This window comes from Lutra lutra, chromosome 7 (genome assembly GCF_902655055.1).
Source record: "Lutra lutra chromosome 7, mLutLut1.2, whole genome shotgun sequence".
NCBI lineage: Eukaryota > Metazoa > Chordata > Mammalia > Carnivora > Mustelidae > Lutra > Lutra lutra.
The window spans coordinates 100,752,660-100,769,701 of record NC_062284.1 but is presented as its reverse complement, the minus strand read 5'-3'; the positions used below and the strand labels follow the sequence as shown (position 1 = coordinate 100,769,701).

The window sequence follows — 17,042 nt, the reverse complement described above, 5'->3', positions numbered from 1 at the left end:
ATTTTTTGAAGGTCCTGGAGAAATCATGTTGTTTAATATATGCATATGTATAAAATTGATCTGCAAATTCATCATCATGTAAAAAGGTTAATAATGCTTTAAAAATAATTTTCATGAAAACGATTAGAAGATAAGCTTGAAATAAGGAACTTAACATTACGAAATGTAGGTATAGATGCCTTTCTTTTTGGCCCATCATACGTAAAGAATGCAGAGATTTATACCAACTGATATTTTCTAAGGACTACATTTCTTCACTTTAAAAAAATTATGACTTACTATTTTGGGTTTGAAACAATTGACCTTCAGAATTATTCTCTAGTACACAAAAACTTAATAGATATGATATGGTTCACTGAGACTTCAGCTACTTTTTTCATGGCGGAAAGCAGAACTAAAATATACTTAAAATAGTGAACAAACTTTTTATAGTAAGTAGTGAAAACAGTTTGGTTACACATTTACTGTTCTCACTTTTTTTTGTTGTTGTTTAAGATTTTATTTATTTATTTGACAGACATATATCACAAGTAGGCAGAGAGGCAGGCAGAGAGAGAGAGGAGGAAGCAGGCTCCCCGCCGAGCAGAGAGCCTGATGTGGGGCTCGATCCCAGGCCCCTGGGATCATGTCCTGAGCTGAAGGCAGAGGCTTTAACCCACTGAGCCACCCAGGTGCCCCCTGTTTTCACTTTTTATAGTCCAGAAGCTTTGATTCTTTGTGTATTTACTAACTGTGGAACATTGATTAGTTTTCAATATTTGTATACTTACACATATTTAAAGATTTTATTTATTTGTATATTTTAGAGTGAGAGACCATGTGTGTGCAGGGGGGAGAGGCAGAGGAAGAGAGAGACAGAATCTCAAGAAGACTCCATGCTGAGCGGGAACCCTATGCAGGGCTCGGTCTCATGTCCCTGACATCAGGACCTGAGCTGAAATCAAGAGTGAGATATTTAACTGACTGAGCCACCCATGCACTCCAATTTATGCATATTTAAAATACATATTTTAATGCTTATGTAATTTATATTTATGCACTTTAAATACTACACGTGTGAATATGCTTAGGAATACTTTAAATACCTAAGTATTTTGGGGCACCTGGGTGGCTCAGTTGGTTAAGCATCCGACTCTTGATTTCAGCTCAGATCCTGATCCTAGGTTCATGAGCTCAAGCCCCATGTTGGGCTCCATCCACACTGGGTGTGGAACCTACTAAAAAAAAGAAAAAAAGAATAAAAATTGCCCAAGTATTTTGATATTTATATACTTTCTAATTGTGTATTTTAAAACTTTTAATACTAAGTTTTGAATACTTAAAAATAACTAACCTCAAGGCAATATTATCTTGGTTTTACCATGTCAGATTAAGAACTCAGGTACATCAAAATTGACTAAATGGTTTATGCTAATAATAATAAATTTATACTAAATTTATTGAAATAAATTACTTGAAAATTTTTCTGTGCTCTAAAAATGCAGGGTTGAATAACAGAGAAAAAGTATCTAAAATACCTTCTGAGTGAAATTTTTTTTTGGTTACAGAATTTCCACAAGTGTGAAAGAATTAGAAAACTTCAGGAATTTGTTACAAAATATTCATTAAAGAAAACAGAAAACAAGTTGAAACCTGCCTGTTTCTGGACTATGAAAGCCAAAGAGTGGAATTTCATTCAAAGGCATAAGAGTAATGACATTCTTAAGCCAAACATTTTATATAAAGCTGCTTTTGTAAAAGGATAATTATATTGTTTTGAGTAAACAATTTTTTTTTTAATTGGGTTAAGTTTATGTATAATAGTATTGTGAGTAAAAGTAACACTTTGATGATGTGGTACAAATTTTAAAGTTTAATATTGAATAAAATCAGGATTTTCAAATTCATATATGTTAAAACTAAGTAAATGTTGTAAGTCTCTCAATTTTGTGTGAGAAGATGTAATATAAATAAAACTGGGGTCAGTGTGTTATGAGCGTTTAATAGGAAAATGCTAAGGAGGCTCATGAATCATCCATAATTAACAACTTAAGAGCTTTCAGTACATTTACGGTTACCAGATTTAGTAAATAAAAATATGGAATGCCAGTTAAATTTGAATTTCAGATAAACAATAATTTTTTTATATAAGTATGTTGCATGCAATGTTTAAGACATACTTATGCCAAAAATTATTTCTTGTTTAAAATTCAAATTTAACTGGGAGCCCTGTGTTTTATCTGGCAACCCAGAAGTACATTGATATGAAGTATGAAGTAAAAAAGTATGAGAATTATATTGCTATTTAGGTTGGCTTTTTTTTAGTGTGTAGAAAGATACAATGACAACTCAAAGACGTAGGGGATTTCTACACGTTGTGAAAAGTTGAATAGATTTATATATTTATTCTCATAATACTTTACCTAATGCTGAATAAAATTTGGGAGAAACTTTTTATTTTTATATAATTTCAAATTTACAGAAAAGTTTCCAAGGTAGTACAAAAGAACTCTTTACCCAGATTAACTAATTGTTCACTCGTGCTTTATCTTTCGTGCTCTCTGTCTATACACATGTATACTACTTTTTCCCAAGTCATTTGGAAGTCAGTTCCAGGCATCATGCCCTTTGAACCTTAAATACTTCAGTGTGTAATACTGGATAATTTTTTAAAATGATTTTTTCTGAAGAAAAAAAAAGTGGAACTTTTTAATAATAAGGCTTAATACTGTAAGCCTTAGAATAAGGAATCATTTTGAGTGCCGGTGTAAATAAAGTTCTTTTTGAGTTTGTTGTCCTTTTGACGCTTGATCTATATAGTCATAGGGCATATAATTTTTGTTCTTTGTACCTGAGGTTCATTTCCTTTTTATCCCTAAAAATTAATTTTGGGAGATTTTCATTAGTGGCAGTTCTTTAATGATAAAAATATTTGAAGGGGTTTAAGAATTTTGATCACATGGTAATTGTGAAAGAAATTATAAAAGAAACTGTACCTCAAAATGATGTGTGCCCTCTTTATACTAGGAAGTTATACCATGTTGAGATGTCACATTATTAATAAAGCAGGGTTTATTTATATGATGGTTTAGAAATACCATTTTATACTGCTGTATACTTCTTTTCTGTGTCCCTGAAGCCTGGTATATTGCCAAGTACATAGTAAGCACATGGTGGGTATCCAATAAATATTTGTTGAATGACTGTATGAATATGTATTTGGTACATCTTAAATGAAAAACCACAGAGCTGAGTTTAACAATATGTGTCATATTTTTCTCTCTCCCGCCCCCAACTGAATAAGGCAGGAAAAGAATGACATTAACCTACTTATTAAGTCAATATTCTTGGAGACTCAGACTATGCCGTGAGCACCGTGTGTAAAAGTTTAAAGGACATTTGTACTACTCTGAACCTGTGTGGAAGGGTTTAAGTGGCAATTTTTTCTGTATGCTCTTCTGACTCTCACGTCATGCCCTCGCCCTTTTTTAAGTCTGTCTTTTTGAAAGAATATTTCTGTCATCACTTTGTCACCTCCCACTTGCTCCTTAACCAAAAATCTTGCTTTTGACTCTGTAGTCCCTAACCATTTCTTCTTTTGAAGACAAAAATTTCAGTTCTAAATTCATAATCCAGTTCAGAAGCCATTTCTTATTTGACTTTTTTTTTTTTCCTGCATTTGATACTGTTGGGCAACCCCTTCTTTAAAGATATGCCCCTATATCCCTCCCTCAGGTTCCTTATATTTCACTCCTGGGCTTCTGGATGTGTCCTTTTTTTAGGCTTTTTTCATTTATGCCTTAAATGTTATTCCTCAGACTTTCACCACCACTTACTTCTCACTCTTGGGTAGTTACGACTCAATGATGTCCAAGTTCTTACCATTAGTCCAGACTTCTCAATCCGTCTGTTTATAACATGTCTTTACTGTTGTCCCACAGATATCTGTGGGTCTTAAAACAACCATTTTCCCCCCAAATCTATTCTTATGCCTGTGATCCTTACTCTTGTTAATTTCAGAGCCATCATCATCTAAATTCTCCAGGCTCATTCCTCTGCATCTTTCCGTATCTGGTCAGTGTGTTAGCACTGTGGAGTTGATCTCCACATGTCTGATGCATTACTGTCTTTCCCTTTTCCTTGCTCTTATCTAGAGCACTACACTGGCCTGCTTCCCTGTTCCCAGACTATCTCCTCCCATACACCCCACAATACTGTCACAGTAGGCTTTCTAGAAGCACTCAAACAAGGTCCTCTGACACGTCTCCCAGTCCTGTCCCCAGCCGCTATGCTTTGATAAAACACATAGTTCTTCAAATGTGCCGGGTCACCTTGGTGCATGCTGTTCTCTTTGCATCATGTGCTCTAGCCATCCTTCCCTACCTGGAAAACGCCCATTTCTCGTTGCAGACCACCATAACGCCCGCCTCTGTGAAATTGCCCTTGCTCCACTCAAGGAGTATCTTCTAATTGCCTCTCTAATGTCACCACTGTAATTACAACCTACCTCTATTGTATCACTTATTGTACTGTATTTTCTTTTAAGCCTCCTTTACTAGAATGTGAGCTCCTTAAGGGCAGGAAAAGGAACTTTACCCACTTTTGCATCTCCATAGCATATTTTTTGGCATATGAACACTTAATAAATGTTTGTTGAATAAATAGCTTTTCAGATGACAATTTTATTGTACTAGAGGTCAGACCTTCACTCCGAATATTCTTTACGACAAGAGTCAATAGATTCCCAAGGATTTGTGACATTGGGGGAAGGTCAGTAAAGCTCAAAATTTGGTGTGGTTTTGGCAAGTTATGAAGTGAGTCTATTATGGAAAAAATGGTAAGAACTATTCTTTGAGGGGAAAAGGCAACAACATCACTGAAGAATTTCTTGAATAATCAAAGAATAACTGCCCAACATTATGGCCTAGCTAAATTTATTCCTGTTTAAAATTGAAGGAGAAGGAAGGCAGTGTTCTAAGTCATTTAATTATAAAGATTTTTTCTTAGCTTAATGTTGGAATAAATGTACTATCGAAATCATACTGATATTTTAAACTAAGGTGCAAATTCACATAAAATCTGTATAACATTAAGGGACATAATGTCCAGATGTAAATATAAGCTCACTAACAACAAACTCATTTGTAATTCCTGATATTTTTGTCTTTTCTTTGGTAGCACGAGGGTTCTTTCCTGGGTATGCTAGAAACTTAGGGTTGTCAATGGAAACGTGTTAAGCAAACCAGAGCACCAAATAAAAGCACAAACACTTTTATTTTTAACAGTAGTGTTTTGTTACCATTTAGTGAAACAACAAATAAATACATTCATTGGCCACAGCTATACTTTTATGACCAGTTTGAAACTGACTGTATAGCTGAGAAACACTGTTAAACAATAAAAAAGGCAGCTATACATAAAAAAGCCACTTTAACTATAAATTACATCTTTCATAAAACTACAACCAGCTATAATGAGTGGTAAGAGTCTCAAAATTAATGACCACCCAAATGAAACAATAAAAACAAGTACTGCTAATCACTGTAGAATTACACACTTAAGCAATGAAATTCACCATTCTAATTAACCGAAAAAGAAGGTCTGAAATTGTCATCATGTGCTTCAGTGCAGGATAAGCAGGGAATCGGTAGCCCTTTGATTTCATCAACTCCTTCTTTCGAGACCAAACTTAAAGTGCTCCTAGTGCTTTGGAATTTTTAAGCAAATATTGGGCCAGAAGCTTATCTTTCTTTGTCTTTGGTGATGTATTATGGGAGATGTGTATAAGGAGACAAATGTAAGAATTCAGGTACCCTAGTTAGGGATAAGAAGAAATATACAAATCTGAAATTTGGAAGAATCCACAAATGTAGCTGAAAGAACCAAGATATTTTATCTGGAATTTTTTTTTTTTTTTTAAAGTAACCTTTGCTTATCTGGTCAAATAGGAAAACTACCTAGGGAGGCCTTAGAAAAAGTGTACCTTATTTACTTTGAACCCCAAGGATTCACAGAGATATCTTTTCAGATAGTTCTAGGTAGATACCCAACATTATTAGGAAAATAAATAGTTGGCATTCTAAAAAGAAATTTAGCAACTGAAGTTGTCCTCAAAATATACTCAGTTAAGTGCATGTTACGTTGTCATGTAAATACTAAGGTTAACTTCTGTACTATACATTTTTAAAGAATTTGGTCACAACAAGAGAACTTACAAACAAACCCAAAGTAACATAACTAGGTTTATGCTTCTGATTGAGTTCAAAATCATTTTGTATGATAAAAAGAAGGAATTTCTTTGGCTATGTACCAGCCTTTCAAAAGAGCGAAAGTATTAAAAATTTCATTTGTTCCTGTTAAACTTTTGTGAAGTTACTAAATAAGCAATTATTAAAACATTGAATGGTGTTTTTTTCCATCGAAAGGTATTTTAAGAGTACAAATAAAACATAACTTTCTAACCAAAGTAGAAGACAGAAAAGGACAGTTGTATTAGTTCAGTTCTGAAGAAACAGATCAGCAGACAATTTTACGTAGCTGGTCGTCTTTAAGCATGTTGTGACAACTTCCCAATGTTGCCTGTTCCCTTGGCATCTTGAGGTATTCAGCATCTACTTCTTTCCGTATAGATACTGGTAGAAAGTGCATTTTAAAATCCTTTATTACCTTAGCCTACCATATATATATATTTTTAGATTTGGGATAGGACATTCAAGACAGTTTTAATATAATTCTAGTAGTATTTCAATATTGTTAAACAGTGGTTTTATACTTACCTAGTTAATACCTTTGCGTCAGTTTGCTTATTCAGTGCTGGAATTAATTTGAATTAAATTTGATCTGGCTTTGCCCATTTACAAGATATAAAAACGGGAAAACTAAAGGAGGAATTATATGTCTTACGAAGTATTGCACTTGAGTTTACTGCAATAATGTATCATGATTTAATTTACCTGAGGACAATTCTGATTCAATAGGTACAATCAGCTATATCTTGTTCAGCTAAATCCAATGCTTTGAAAATGTACTCATGTTTTAACTTAGAATCGTACATTTTATGAATAATTCTTAAATGCATCTGTAAACTTGTTTAGTCCCAAGAAGTTTCTACCAAAATCTCCCTATGCAAAAATCACTATTGCTTTCTTGAAGAATCATGCTTAAACTACTACAGATATCTTAATCATACAAAATAATCACTTGACCAATTCTACTCAAAATAGCCACATAATTTTCACCGGTATACTTTCTTCTTGAAGAAATGCCTGTGGCCTTCCAAAGAACACTGCCAGTCATCACTGAAAAGGATTACTATGGTCGTTTAAAAAAAATGATTGAATAATTTCAGTTGGTATTTTACAATCATGCTTAAAAGAACTATCTTCAATGATTACATATATTTTAGATTTTAAAAAAGAATGATACATTGTTACGCTTTAATCCTGTGCACTGTTCACACTGTAAAATTTTTATTGGGTAAGAATTCTGCATAGAATACACCACTGAATATACAGGCTTGAATTTTTCATAGGAAAATTGCCTCCTAATTAGGTGTACAGTGTAATATCCCAGTGTGAACACTGGAGTGTGACTTTGGGGACCGCGGTGTATTCTTTCAGGACAAGATAAAAGTGCAAATATGCAAATATGCATGTGATGTTCCAGAGTCAGGGTGTTTGCAGCCATCAAGTGCCTTAAGATCGAATCCCTCTTTTCTCCCACTCCACACTTCCCATTTTACTTTACTTTGTATGAAGTTAAAATAAGTAACAGGTGTGTCCTCTGCTGAACACAGCCACATTTCCAGGCTTTGTTTTCAGTTGCGACAGATAATGGAATGTTTATGTAGGTGGAATTTAAACACATCGAATATACACGTTCATGTAAGACAATGGCGGAATCACATCTCTGAAATGCTCTCAGTTTTGTGGTGTTACATACAAGCTATGGTGATTGCTCATATCTAAGTTGCTACAAGTAAACAGCAATGGAGCAGTATCTGTCACAGGTCCATTCAGGTGGGGAGAAACTGTGTAACTGTTGCTGCCACACCCAGTCATGGTGCCATACCAGCCCAAACCTTGGGAATTCGATAAACTGCAACAACAAAAAAAGGCAAAAAGGCCAAAGGATGGTGATCAGAATATAGGGCACGTTGGCATTTTTAGCATTCGATGACTTATAATATAAAAAGTTAGTATCAAATATGTTGAAATATGTTTTTTGCCAAATAACATAGTAGCTTTCTATAAAATGTAATGACTTTTATCTAATATCCTTGATTTTATAACACATATTACAAAAGAATAAATATGTCAGAATTAGAACTTGATTATCAGATAATAATATAGTGCTTATTAAGGACGAGGCTCTATTTTAGGACATGTTTGTGTGTGTATATACAAAATAATGTATATACATGCACATACCCTATTTAATCTTCACAACAATCTCATTAGATAAACTCTATTACCACTATTTTACAGATGAAGAGCAGACTAAAAAATAAGGGTTAAGGAACTTGTCCAGTGAAGTGAAAATTGCAGAAAATGCTATTACCAAGCTCAAAGCATTATGGAGGTATGCATTTAGCCTTTCACTTTGCCCTGATATACAGCTAATGGTACAGAGTTGCAATGGTTTTAGAATAAGAAGGACACAAGATTTTCTATGGCCACTAAGCTTCCTGAGAGTTTCATCCAGGGTTTCTTGGTGGGTTTTGAATAGCACTATAAATAAGGAAACATAATCACTCTAATTGTATTCCTTCCCTGTTCATCAACCCCTGCCAGCTTTGAACCAACACGGAACCTGAAATGAGATGGTCCCATTTTACACACAGAGGCATTTCCCAAATAAAGGTAATATATGGACTTAGAGTCCGATGACAGTTCTTTATAGTATAGGTCCCTCTATGTGTGTAATGCCTAATGCTCTAAGATCCAGGTTAAATGATCTTATTTACTGACATATGGCACCCAATCTACCTTTCTCATATTTGGGTTAAAGCTTAGGTTTGTTCTTGTCAATCTATTCAGTACTAATTCAGTACATTTACCTTCCTTCTCTTGAACTTCCCAGTCTTGGCAAGTCATCATCACTATCGTATCGTCTTGGATTGTCGAAAAAGTAAGCTCTGGAACTGTAATTGTGACTATTTATCATGCCAGCAGGTGCCTGTGAACAAAGTATTAAATAGCATATGAATGTTTCTTTTCAACTAAGAAAGGAGGCTGAGCTCTAGAATGCTTTTTAGTTTTAAGCTTTGCCCCAAAAAACTCCAAAAAATTGATATAAACTTTCCATTATTTTTATAAAAATAAGGGGAACAGGCATTGGGGAATATTATGATATCATACCAAATTCTGGTTTAATCTCTGCGCCCGGAAAAAGAGTACCACTGACCATGCTGGCACATGTTCCCACAGAAAGAGGACCATTCCAAATACTATATACTCTTCTCCACTTATGTCTTCTAGATGAGCCTGTAAACAGAGTATGACAGGGCCATTTTTAAACCTGTTTTTTTGTATAAGCAGTCACCTGCCACAGTTAATTTGCTTCAGGTAGGGTAAGTTAAAACACACCAACTATAGGCACATAAATCTCTAAATTCATTTTCCATAGTTTGTGGTTTTATGTCCTTTAAAGGACATAAACATGCTTTGATGTTAAGTAAAATAAAAAGCTATTAACTTTTTCAATGCATCAGTTTGTGAAAATATTTTTAATATATGGGTAAGTTGAAATTATCTCATTTCTAGACTCCACAGTCTGAAGAGAGTTATAAAAGAGAGGACTGGTTCTAGCTACTACATAGCTAACCTAATAGCACCTACTGAGTTACACCTGTAGAGAAATGTCACATGTTAAGTAGCTCAGCCCCACTACTATTTAAAAATATGCTTTGGGGCAAAAAAAGAGAGAATGCTTTGGGGCCTAAACTTCATATTGAATTTGCTTTTATTCTGCTAGATGTTGGGTGAGAGAAGAGGCAAAAGGAGTGAAGAGAATCTGCCAGCTGGAACTACAGGTGAAAATTCCCTTACTGAGGAAGGAAAAAAAAAAAAACAAAAAAAAACAAAAAAAACCAAAAAACTAAGAGAATTCCTTTTCTTTAGAAAGGTAACTGAAATTCTGATAAAATGATATTCCAGAATGTCTTAAATTCAGCACTAAGTTATATTAATGTAAAGACATGACATGAAGCTATGTCAAACTGCACTTTTAGGAGGGGGGCAGAGAAAGCTGGGAGGTTAAATGTGATAGCCAGAGCACCAGGAATTACTAGAACAAGCACCTGGACACCCAGAAACTATGAATGCTCTCCCATGATCATGAATGATAATACCAGATTTTCAGAAAAGATCCTTATTTAAGTATCTAAAACCAAACCAAATATTTAGGTTATATGTAGGTCTTGGGTTTGAGAGAATAAATTTCATCCTAACAGGTTAAAAATATACCCATATTCACTAGCTAATGACAGGCAGTCAATTTATCTAGAGATAGTTCAACACTATCCTTGAAAAAATCAGTAAAATATAGGGTTATGACCAATAAATAGGTTTATGGCCCTATTAGTGTTATCCACAAAAAGAAAAGAAAATACTCCTTTGGAAGAAGTTCTCTCTGAAGAATGATTTTAAGTGACACATGTAAATGAGGATTTTTAAGCATAAACTTTTTTTTTTTTAAGATTTTTATTTATTTATTTGACAGAGATTACAAGTCAGCAGAGAGGCAGGCAGAGAGAGGAGGAAGCAGGCTCCCCGCTGAGCAGAGAGCCCGATGTGGGGCTTGATCCCAGGACCCTGGGATCAGGACCTGAGCTGAAGGCAGAGGCTTTAACCCACTGAGCCACCCAGGTGCCCCAATTAAGCATAAACTTTAAGTATGGTTATTGTTATAGCCAGAGGTAAATGTTTGGAAGTCAAACACTTAAAATATTCTCTTAGTTAATGCTAATTTCATTATTATATTATTAGATTAGCAATACATGGTAGCTACTTACCTTATCTGAAAGATTATCCCAGCCATAATTAAATGGACTTTCTAATGTATCCTGAGATATGGTGATCACCACCAAATTATAACAAGCTCTTGAAGAGTAGAGAAGAATGACTACAGAGCCTACGACAACGGTCTGGCACAGAGACATACCCTAGAAGAGATAAAACTCGTCATCATGGCACTCCACACATTTGTCACAAGCTGTTCATCCACATTCAACAGAGTCACCACTTGCAGTGGTGAGCTCGCTGAGTGAGCACTTGGTGGACTAAACCTTGGTTATCCTCCTTTGCAATTCCTATCCTTAGAACCACTTGTGTTTAAACTACCCTATTAATACAAATAAGTTATTTGCCAACTTGGCCAATGGTAGCTGGAGGAAGATTTTGTCCTGCCATGATTACCTTACTCCCTTAAGTAATATGTGAATAAATAAATTGGAGAAATCGATATTAAGAGAAGTAGTTTAATTGTAATGAGAAAAGAATGGGAAATAGAAGAAAAAGAAATAGAAATAGAGGAAATTCCATTTCATACACTTAATTTCTAATGAGATACAAAATTAGAGTAGAAATACAGCTCCTATGTTATTTGCTTCATTCTATTAAAGAGTTGATGTTAGTCCCTTATTGAAGTCATTATGTTGACAACAAAATGATGTTGGCACTCAAATGCACTTTCAAATCCACAATATTTTAATAGCAAGACTTCTGTTGTTTTCCCAAATAGAAAACCTTATAATTTATTACTTAGTCACAATTTAGTAGTCACACTCAACTTGACTGTGTATTCTGGAAAAAGGTGCAGTATCACCTTTTTACAAGGATTATTAACCTGGGGTCGATATTTCAATATAATTGGTTTCCTTTGTAATCCTATTTATCTTATGCATTAAAAACATTATTCTGAGAAGTGACACAATTGCCAAAGAGACGTACTGCAAAAAACACCCAGTGTGGTGTTTTGGAAGTTTGTGTTCTGGTTGTCACATGATGGCATTTAGCACACAAGGGCAGGGGAGGCTAGATGATCCGCAATTCACAGGAGAGTTCTCCACATGAGAGAATTCCTCTCTAAACTTCTCTAACTTTCCAGGGTCCTCTTAGAAATTCATGAAGATGAAAAACCGGTTTGTAATGATCTGAGCTAAAACCCAATTGTTTTATATATAAACAATGTTTATGTTTGCATAGTTTGAATAGATGCCAACATTTCCAGACATACATATAACATGTAAACTGAGGGAAATTTGTAATTTGTTTTGTTCAGAACTTTATCAAGAATGGCCAAAATTTGGAAAATTGTGATACAGACAGCAATACTGTGTGTGGTGTGTAAGGCACCAACACAATACCCTGTAACAGTCTGTGTTTGTAACTGTCCCATTCAGTTTCTGTGTACAAATAACAAGCATCTGACTAGTACATCATGCCCCCAAATTTACATATTGAAATGTTGGTCAATTGCTTTCCTTTTATTTCCTCTTTATACCCAGGGCAATTATGTTGAATTTTTGAAGTTATGTGTGTAGGCAGATTAATAAATTGTTAATTGCAGGATAGAAAGAGTTTATTAAAAATACTTATCAGAGGGGTGTGCTGGGTTTGATAGGATTGAGAACCATTATTGTAACTTACTTCTTTATATATAAGAACAACACATTTTAGGGGCATATGAGAAGAAGGAGAACTAAAAGATAAAAGATACCTTGAAAGATGTTGAGAGAGTAACCTTTTTAAGCTTAGTCACTACCATAACAAAAAGTGTGTGTGAAAATAAATAAAACCCTAACAAGATTAAAATTCTCTAAAGTCAAGTCTAAAATTTTCTACAGTGTGAATTTTTATTTTTGTGAATCCCCCCAAAAACTGTTAATAAAAAAGCTAATCTAAAACCAATCCAGATCCAATTTTAGAAGTACTGTATTATTAAACATTGAGTAACAAAAACTTAAAATGCTGTAAGCATTACCATTCTTTAAAATAATCATGAGTAACTTTACAGAGGAATAAAATGACCACTAAATGGGCTTGATCCCAGACATAATATAGAGAGAGATTCTGCTCATACTTATAAGTACTATAAAAACTAAAAAAAAAAAAAAAAAAAGATTGCTAGAAAAGAGCACAGAATCAATAACACTGAGGTAATTAATAAAACAAGATTACAGACAAATTACATACATATAACAATGAAAGAAGCCCACTAATTTAGAAAACAAAAGAAGATTCTTCCTGCAAAACACAGAATTACAAAACAAAACAAAGCAAAAAAGGATTCTGCAACATGGAAGCTGTTGTCAAAAGCTAAAGAAAATCTTCCTAAAATGGGTAGAGTCGTAACATACAATTCCACTCAGGAGCAGTCCTCAAGGTCTTATTTTCCCTTCCTCTATCCCTGCACTTTTTTGGAAATTCCACACCAGACAAGGAAAGAAGAATTACATCTCACTCCAGGATGCCTATTATTAATATATTGGTATGTATATCATTGACTATAGTTCAATTTTGTTTACAGGTATTTTTAAATGCAGGTATGCAGAAATTTCAACTTATCATTCACTGAGTTTTGTTTGACAAATGCGTATATGCCAATACAACCCAAATTTCTACCAAAATTGAGAACATTGCCATCACTCCAGAAAATTCCTCATACTCCTTCCCCATCAGCCAAACCCTCAAAGGCATATACTCTCCTGCTTCTGTTTTTATAACTTAGTTCTGAACTTCAAATAAATGGGACCATTGAATATGAACTCTTTTGTAGGTTTCATTCAGTCAGCGTAATGTTTTCTGCTTCATGCATGTTTCAGTAGTTTGGTCTTTGTATTGCTCAGGTGGTTGATTAGAATGACCAACTTCTCCTGGTTTGCTCAAGAGTTTCCTAGTTTTAGCACTGAAAGTTCCACATCCCAGAAAACTTCTCAGCCCCAGAGAAACCAGGACAGTTGACCACACTAATTCTACTAATTAGATGAAATTGTTTATATGAGAGTTTCATCTGTTGATGCACAGTTTCTATAAACATTCTTACACAAGTCATTTTGTGGACATGTCCTTTCACTTCTTTGTGGTAAATACCTAAAAATGGAATTACTGGGTCATATGGTAGGTATAAGTTCAGCTGTATAAGAAACTGCCAGATCTTTTTCCAAGATGGAGGTACACTTTTACACTTCCAACAAAGTACGAGAGTTCCAGTTGCTCCACATCCTAGAGAACAATAGGGGTTTTCAAGCTTTCTAATTTTAGCCATGCTGGTAGATGTATAGTTGTATCTCATTTTGGTTTTAATTTGCATTTCCCCAACAACTTATTGGCCATTTGTATATCTTCTTTGTGAAAAATCTAGTCATATCTTTGACCACTTCTAAATTGGGTTATCTTTTTTTTTTTTTTTTTTTTTTGAGTTGTAGAAGATCTCTATATATGCTGGAAATGAGTCCCTTGTCAGAAATATGTATTGCAAATATTATCTTGAAGTCTGTGCTTTGCCTTTGCATTTTCTTAGTCTTTTCTTTGGATGAGAAATTCAAACTTTTAATTAAGCTTAATTTATCAATTTATTCTTTCTGAATACTTTCTATGACCTAAGAGATCTTTGCTTACTCCCAAGTTATAAAGATGTTTTTCTGTGTTTACTTCTAAAAGCTTTGGAGTTTTTTCATTTATATTTAGGTCTATGATCCATTTAAAAATTTTCTTGTATGAGTATAGTATGAAATGAAGTTAGGAGTTCATTTTATTTCATTTAGATATCAGTTTTTATAGCCTCATTTGTTGAAAAGCTCCCATTTTCCCTTCGGATTGCTTTAGCACCTTTGTCATAAATCAAAAGACCTTATAAGTGTGAATTGATTTCTAGCTTTCTATTCTGTTCCATTGATCTGTTTGCCTCTTTTATGCTAGTCACACAGTCTTAATTATTGTAGCTTTATACTAAATTTCAAAGCCATGTAGTGTAAGTCCCTGCTTTTTCAGGGTTTCTTTTTGCATTGTTTAATGTAATAGCCGTTAGCTTCATGTGAGTATTTACATTTAAATGAAATTAAATTATTTATTTACTTGAGAGAGAGAACAGCACACACACATGAGGGGCAAGAAGGGGCAGAGGGAGGAGTGGGAGAACCAGAGAGCCCACCAAGCAGGAAGCTTGACATGGAGCTTGATCAGGTTCTGATCTCATCAGGATCTTGAGATCAGAACCTGAGCCAAAGGCAGATACTTAACTGACCGAGCCACCCAGGCACTTCCTGTAAGGGACTCTTAACTATAGGGAACATACTGAGAGTGACTGGAGGGGAGGTGGGTGGGGGAAATGGGGTAACTGCATGATGGACATCAAGGAAGATGTGTGATATAATGAGCACTGGGTGTATTATATGTATTTGATGAATCACTGAACTCTACCTCTAAAAGTTAGTAATATATTATATGTTAATTAATTGAATTTAACTAAAAAATTGAAAAATTAAATTATCAAATCCTCTTTCACAATAGCAACATTTCAAGTGCTCAGTAGTTACATATGGCTTGTTACAATACTGAATAATGCAGATACAAAATATTTTCATCATCACACAAAGTTCTACTAGGAAGCACTATTTTAAAAGTATTTTTAGGTCTTTTTCATTTTCACATACATTTAAAAATAAAATTGCCAATTTCTGTTTTTAAGAACCTCATGGTAGAATTATGATTAGGATTGGTTTGAATCTGTAGATCATTTTGGGGAGAATTGCCATCTTAACCATACTGCATCTTCCAATCCATGAACAATCGTCTCCACTGATTTAAGTCTTCTTTAGTTTCTGTCAGCAATATTTTGTAGTTTTCAGTATAGAGGTATTGTTTTTCAGAAAATTTGTTCTAAGTATTTTGGGTTTTTTGATGCTAATATAAATGGGGTTATTTTTTGAATTTCATCTTCTAACTGTCTGCTCTTGATATATGTAAAATACAATATAATTTTGTATTTTGACCTTGTGTCCTGAGAACTTGCTACAGTCAAAGTTCTAGTAGTTATCTAGTTATTTAAATATGTTTTAAAAGATGTTTTATATAAACAATTCTGTTGTCTGCACTTAGAGATATTTTTACTTTTTTATTTCCAATTTTATAACTTTTGTTTCTTTTTTTTTGTTTGTTTTCTTGGAATATTGAATAGAAATGGTGAGAATGGGCATCCTTGCTTTGTTTCCAATCCTAGGGACAAAATAATACTTTAAGTATGATATTGATTGTAGGTATTTATAGAAGGTATTTTATCAGATTGAGGAGTATTCCTAGAATTCTTTATATTCTTTATTCTGTTTTTTTTTTTTTTTTTTTTTTATCATGGAGGGCGCTAAATTTTGTCAAATGCTTTTTCTACATCTATTCAATTTATTATTTTTTTTCTCTTTGTTTTCTTAATGTAGTGAATTAAACTGATTGGTTTTTAAATGTTAAACCAATGTTGCATTCCTGTGATAAATTCTACTTGGTCATGAATTATTATTCTTTTTATATGTTGCTTAGATTCTGCGTCTTTAAGTATAAGGGACACTAGTTTGTAATTTTTATTTGTTTTGTAAATCTTTGTCAAGTTTTGGTATCAGTAATGCTGTCCTCATTATGTGCGTTGGAAAATGTTCCTTTCTTCTCTATTTTCAAAAGAATTTGTTTAATATTGCTATTATTATTTTTTTTAAATATTTGATAAAATTAACCAGTGAAACCATCTAGCCCTAGAGTTTTCTTTGAGGGAAATTTCTGATAACAACTTAGATTTCCTTAAGAAAATTAAGGGCTATTCAGATTTTATATTTTGTCTTCTAACAATTTGTTAAGTTGTATTTTTAAAGTAATTTGTCCATTTCCTCTAAGTTGTCAGATTTACCCACAAAGCATTGTTCATAACCTTCCTTTATTTTTCTTTTAATGCCTAGTAAGATCTATAGTGATATTCCCTCTTTCATTCATGGTATTGGCAGTTTGTATTTTCACTCTGCTTTTTTCTGTACATGAAATTTTTTTTATCTATTCACAGAATTAACTTTTGGCTTTAAT

General features: G+C 33.8%; 2 protein-coding genes across 2 annotated transcripts in view; one reads left to right on the top strand and one right to left on the bottom strand.

Annotated features, from left to right (window-relative positions):
• The window catches only part of ERO1A (endoplasmic reticulum oxidoreductase 1 alpha), a 49,273-nt gene extending 44,632 nt beyond the window's left edge, over positions 1–4,641 (top strand). The window contains exon 16 of the mRNA XM_047735985.1: positions 1,548–4,641. Coding sequence (XP_047591941.1) covers positions 1,548–1,608 — 61 coding nt within the window. The 3' untranslated portion in view covers positions 1,609–4,641. The remainder of the gene's footprint in view (positions 1–1,547) is intronic.
• Positions 4,642–5,240: 599 nt separating this feature from the next.
• GPR137C (G protein-coupled receptor 137C) overlaps positions 5,241–17,042 on the bottom strand; it is a 66,934-nt gene continuing 55,132 nt past the window's right edge. Inside the window, exons 4-7 of the mRNA XM_047735988.1 lie at positions 10,994–11,143; positions 9,339–9,464; positions 9,038–9,156; positions 5,241–8,076 (exon numbers count right to left, since the gene is read on the bottom strand). Of these exons, the coding sequence (XP_047591944.1) occupies positions 7,899–8,076; positions 9,038–9,156; positions 9,339–9,464; positions 10,994–11,143 (573 nt within the window). The 3' untranslated portion in view covers positions 5,241–7,898. The remainder of the gene's footprint in view (positions 8,077–9,037; positions 9,157–9,338; positions 9,465–10,993; positions 11,144–17,042) is intronic.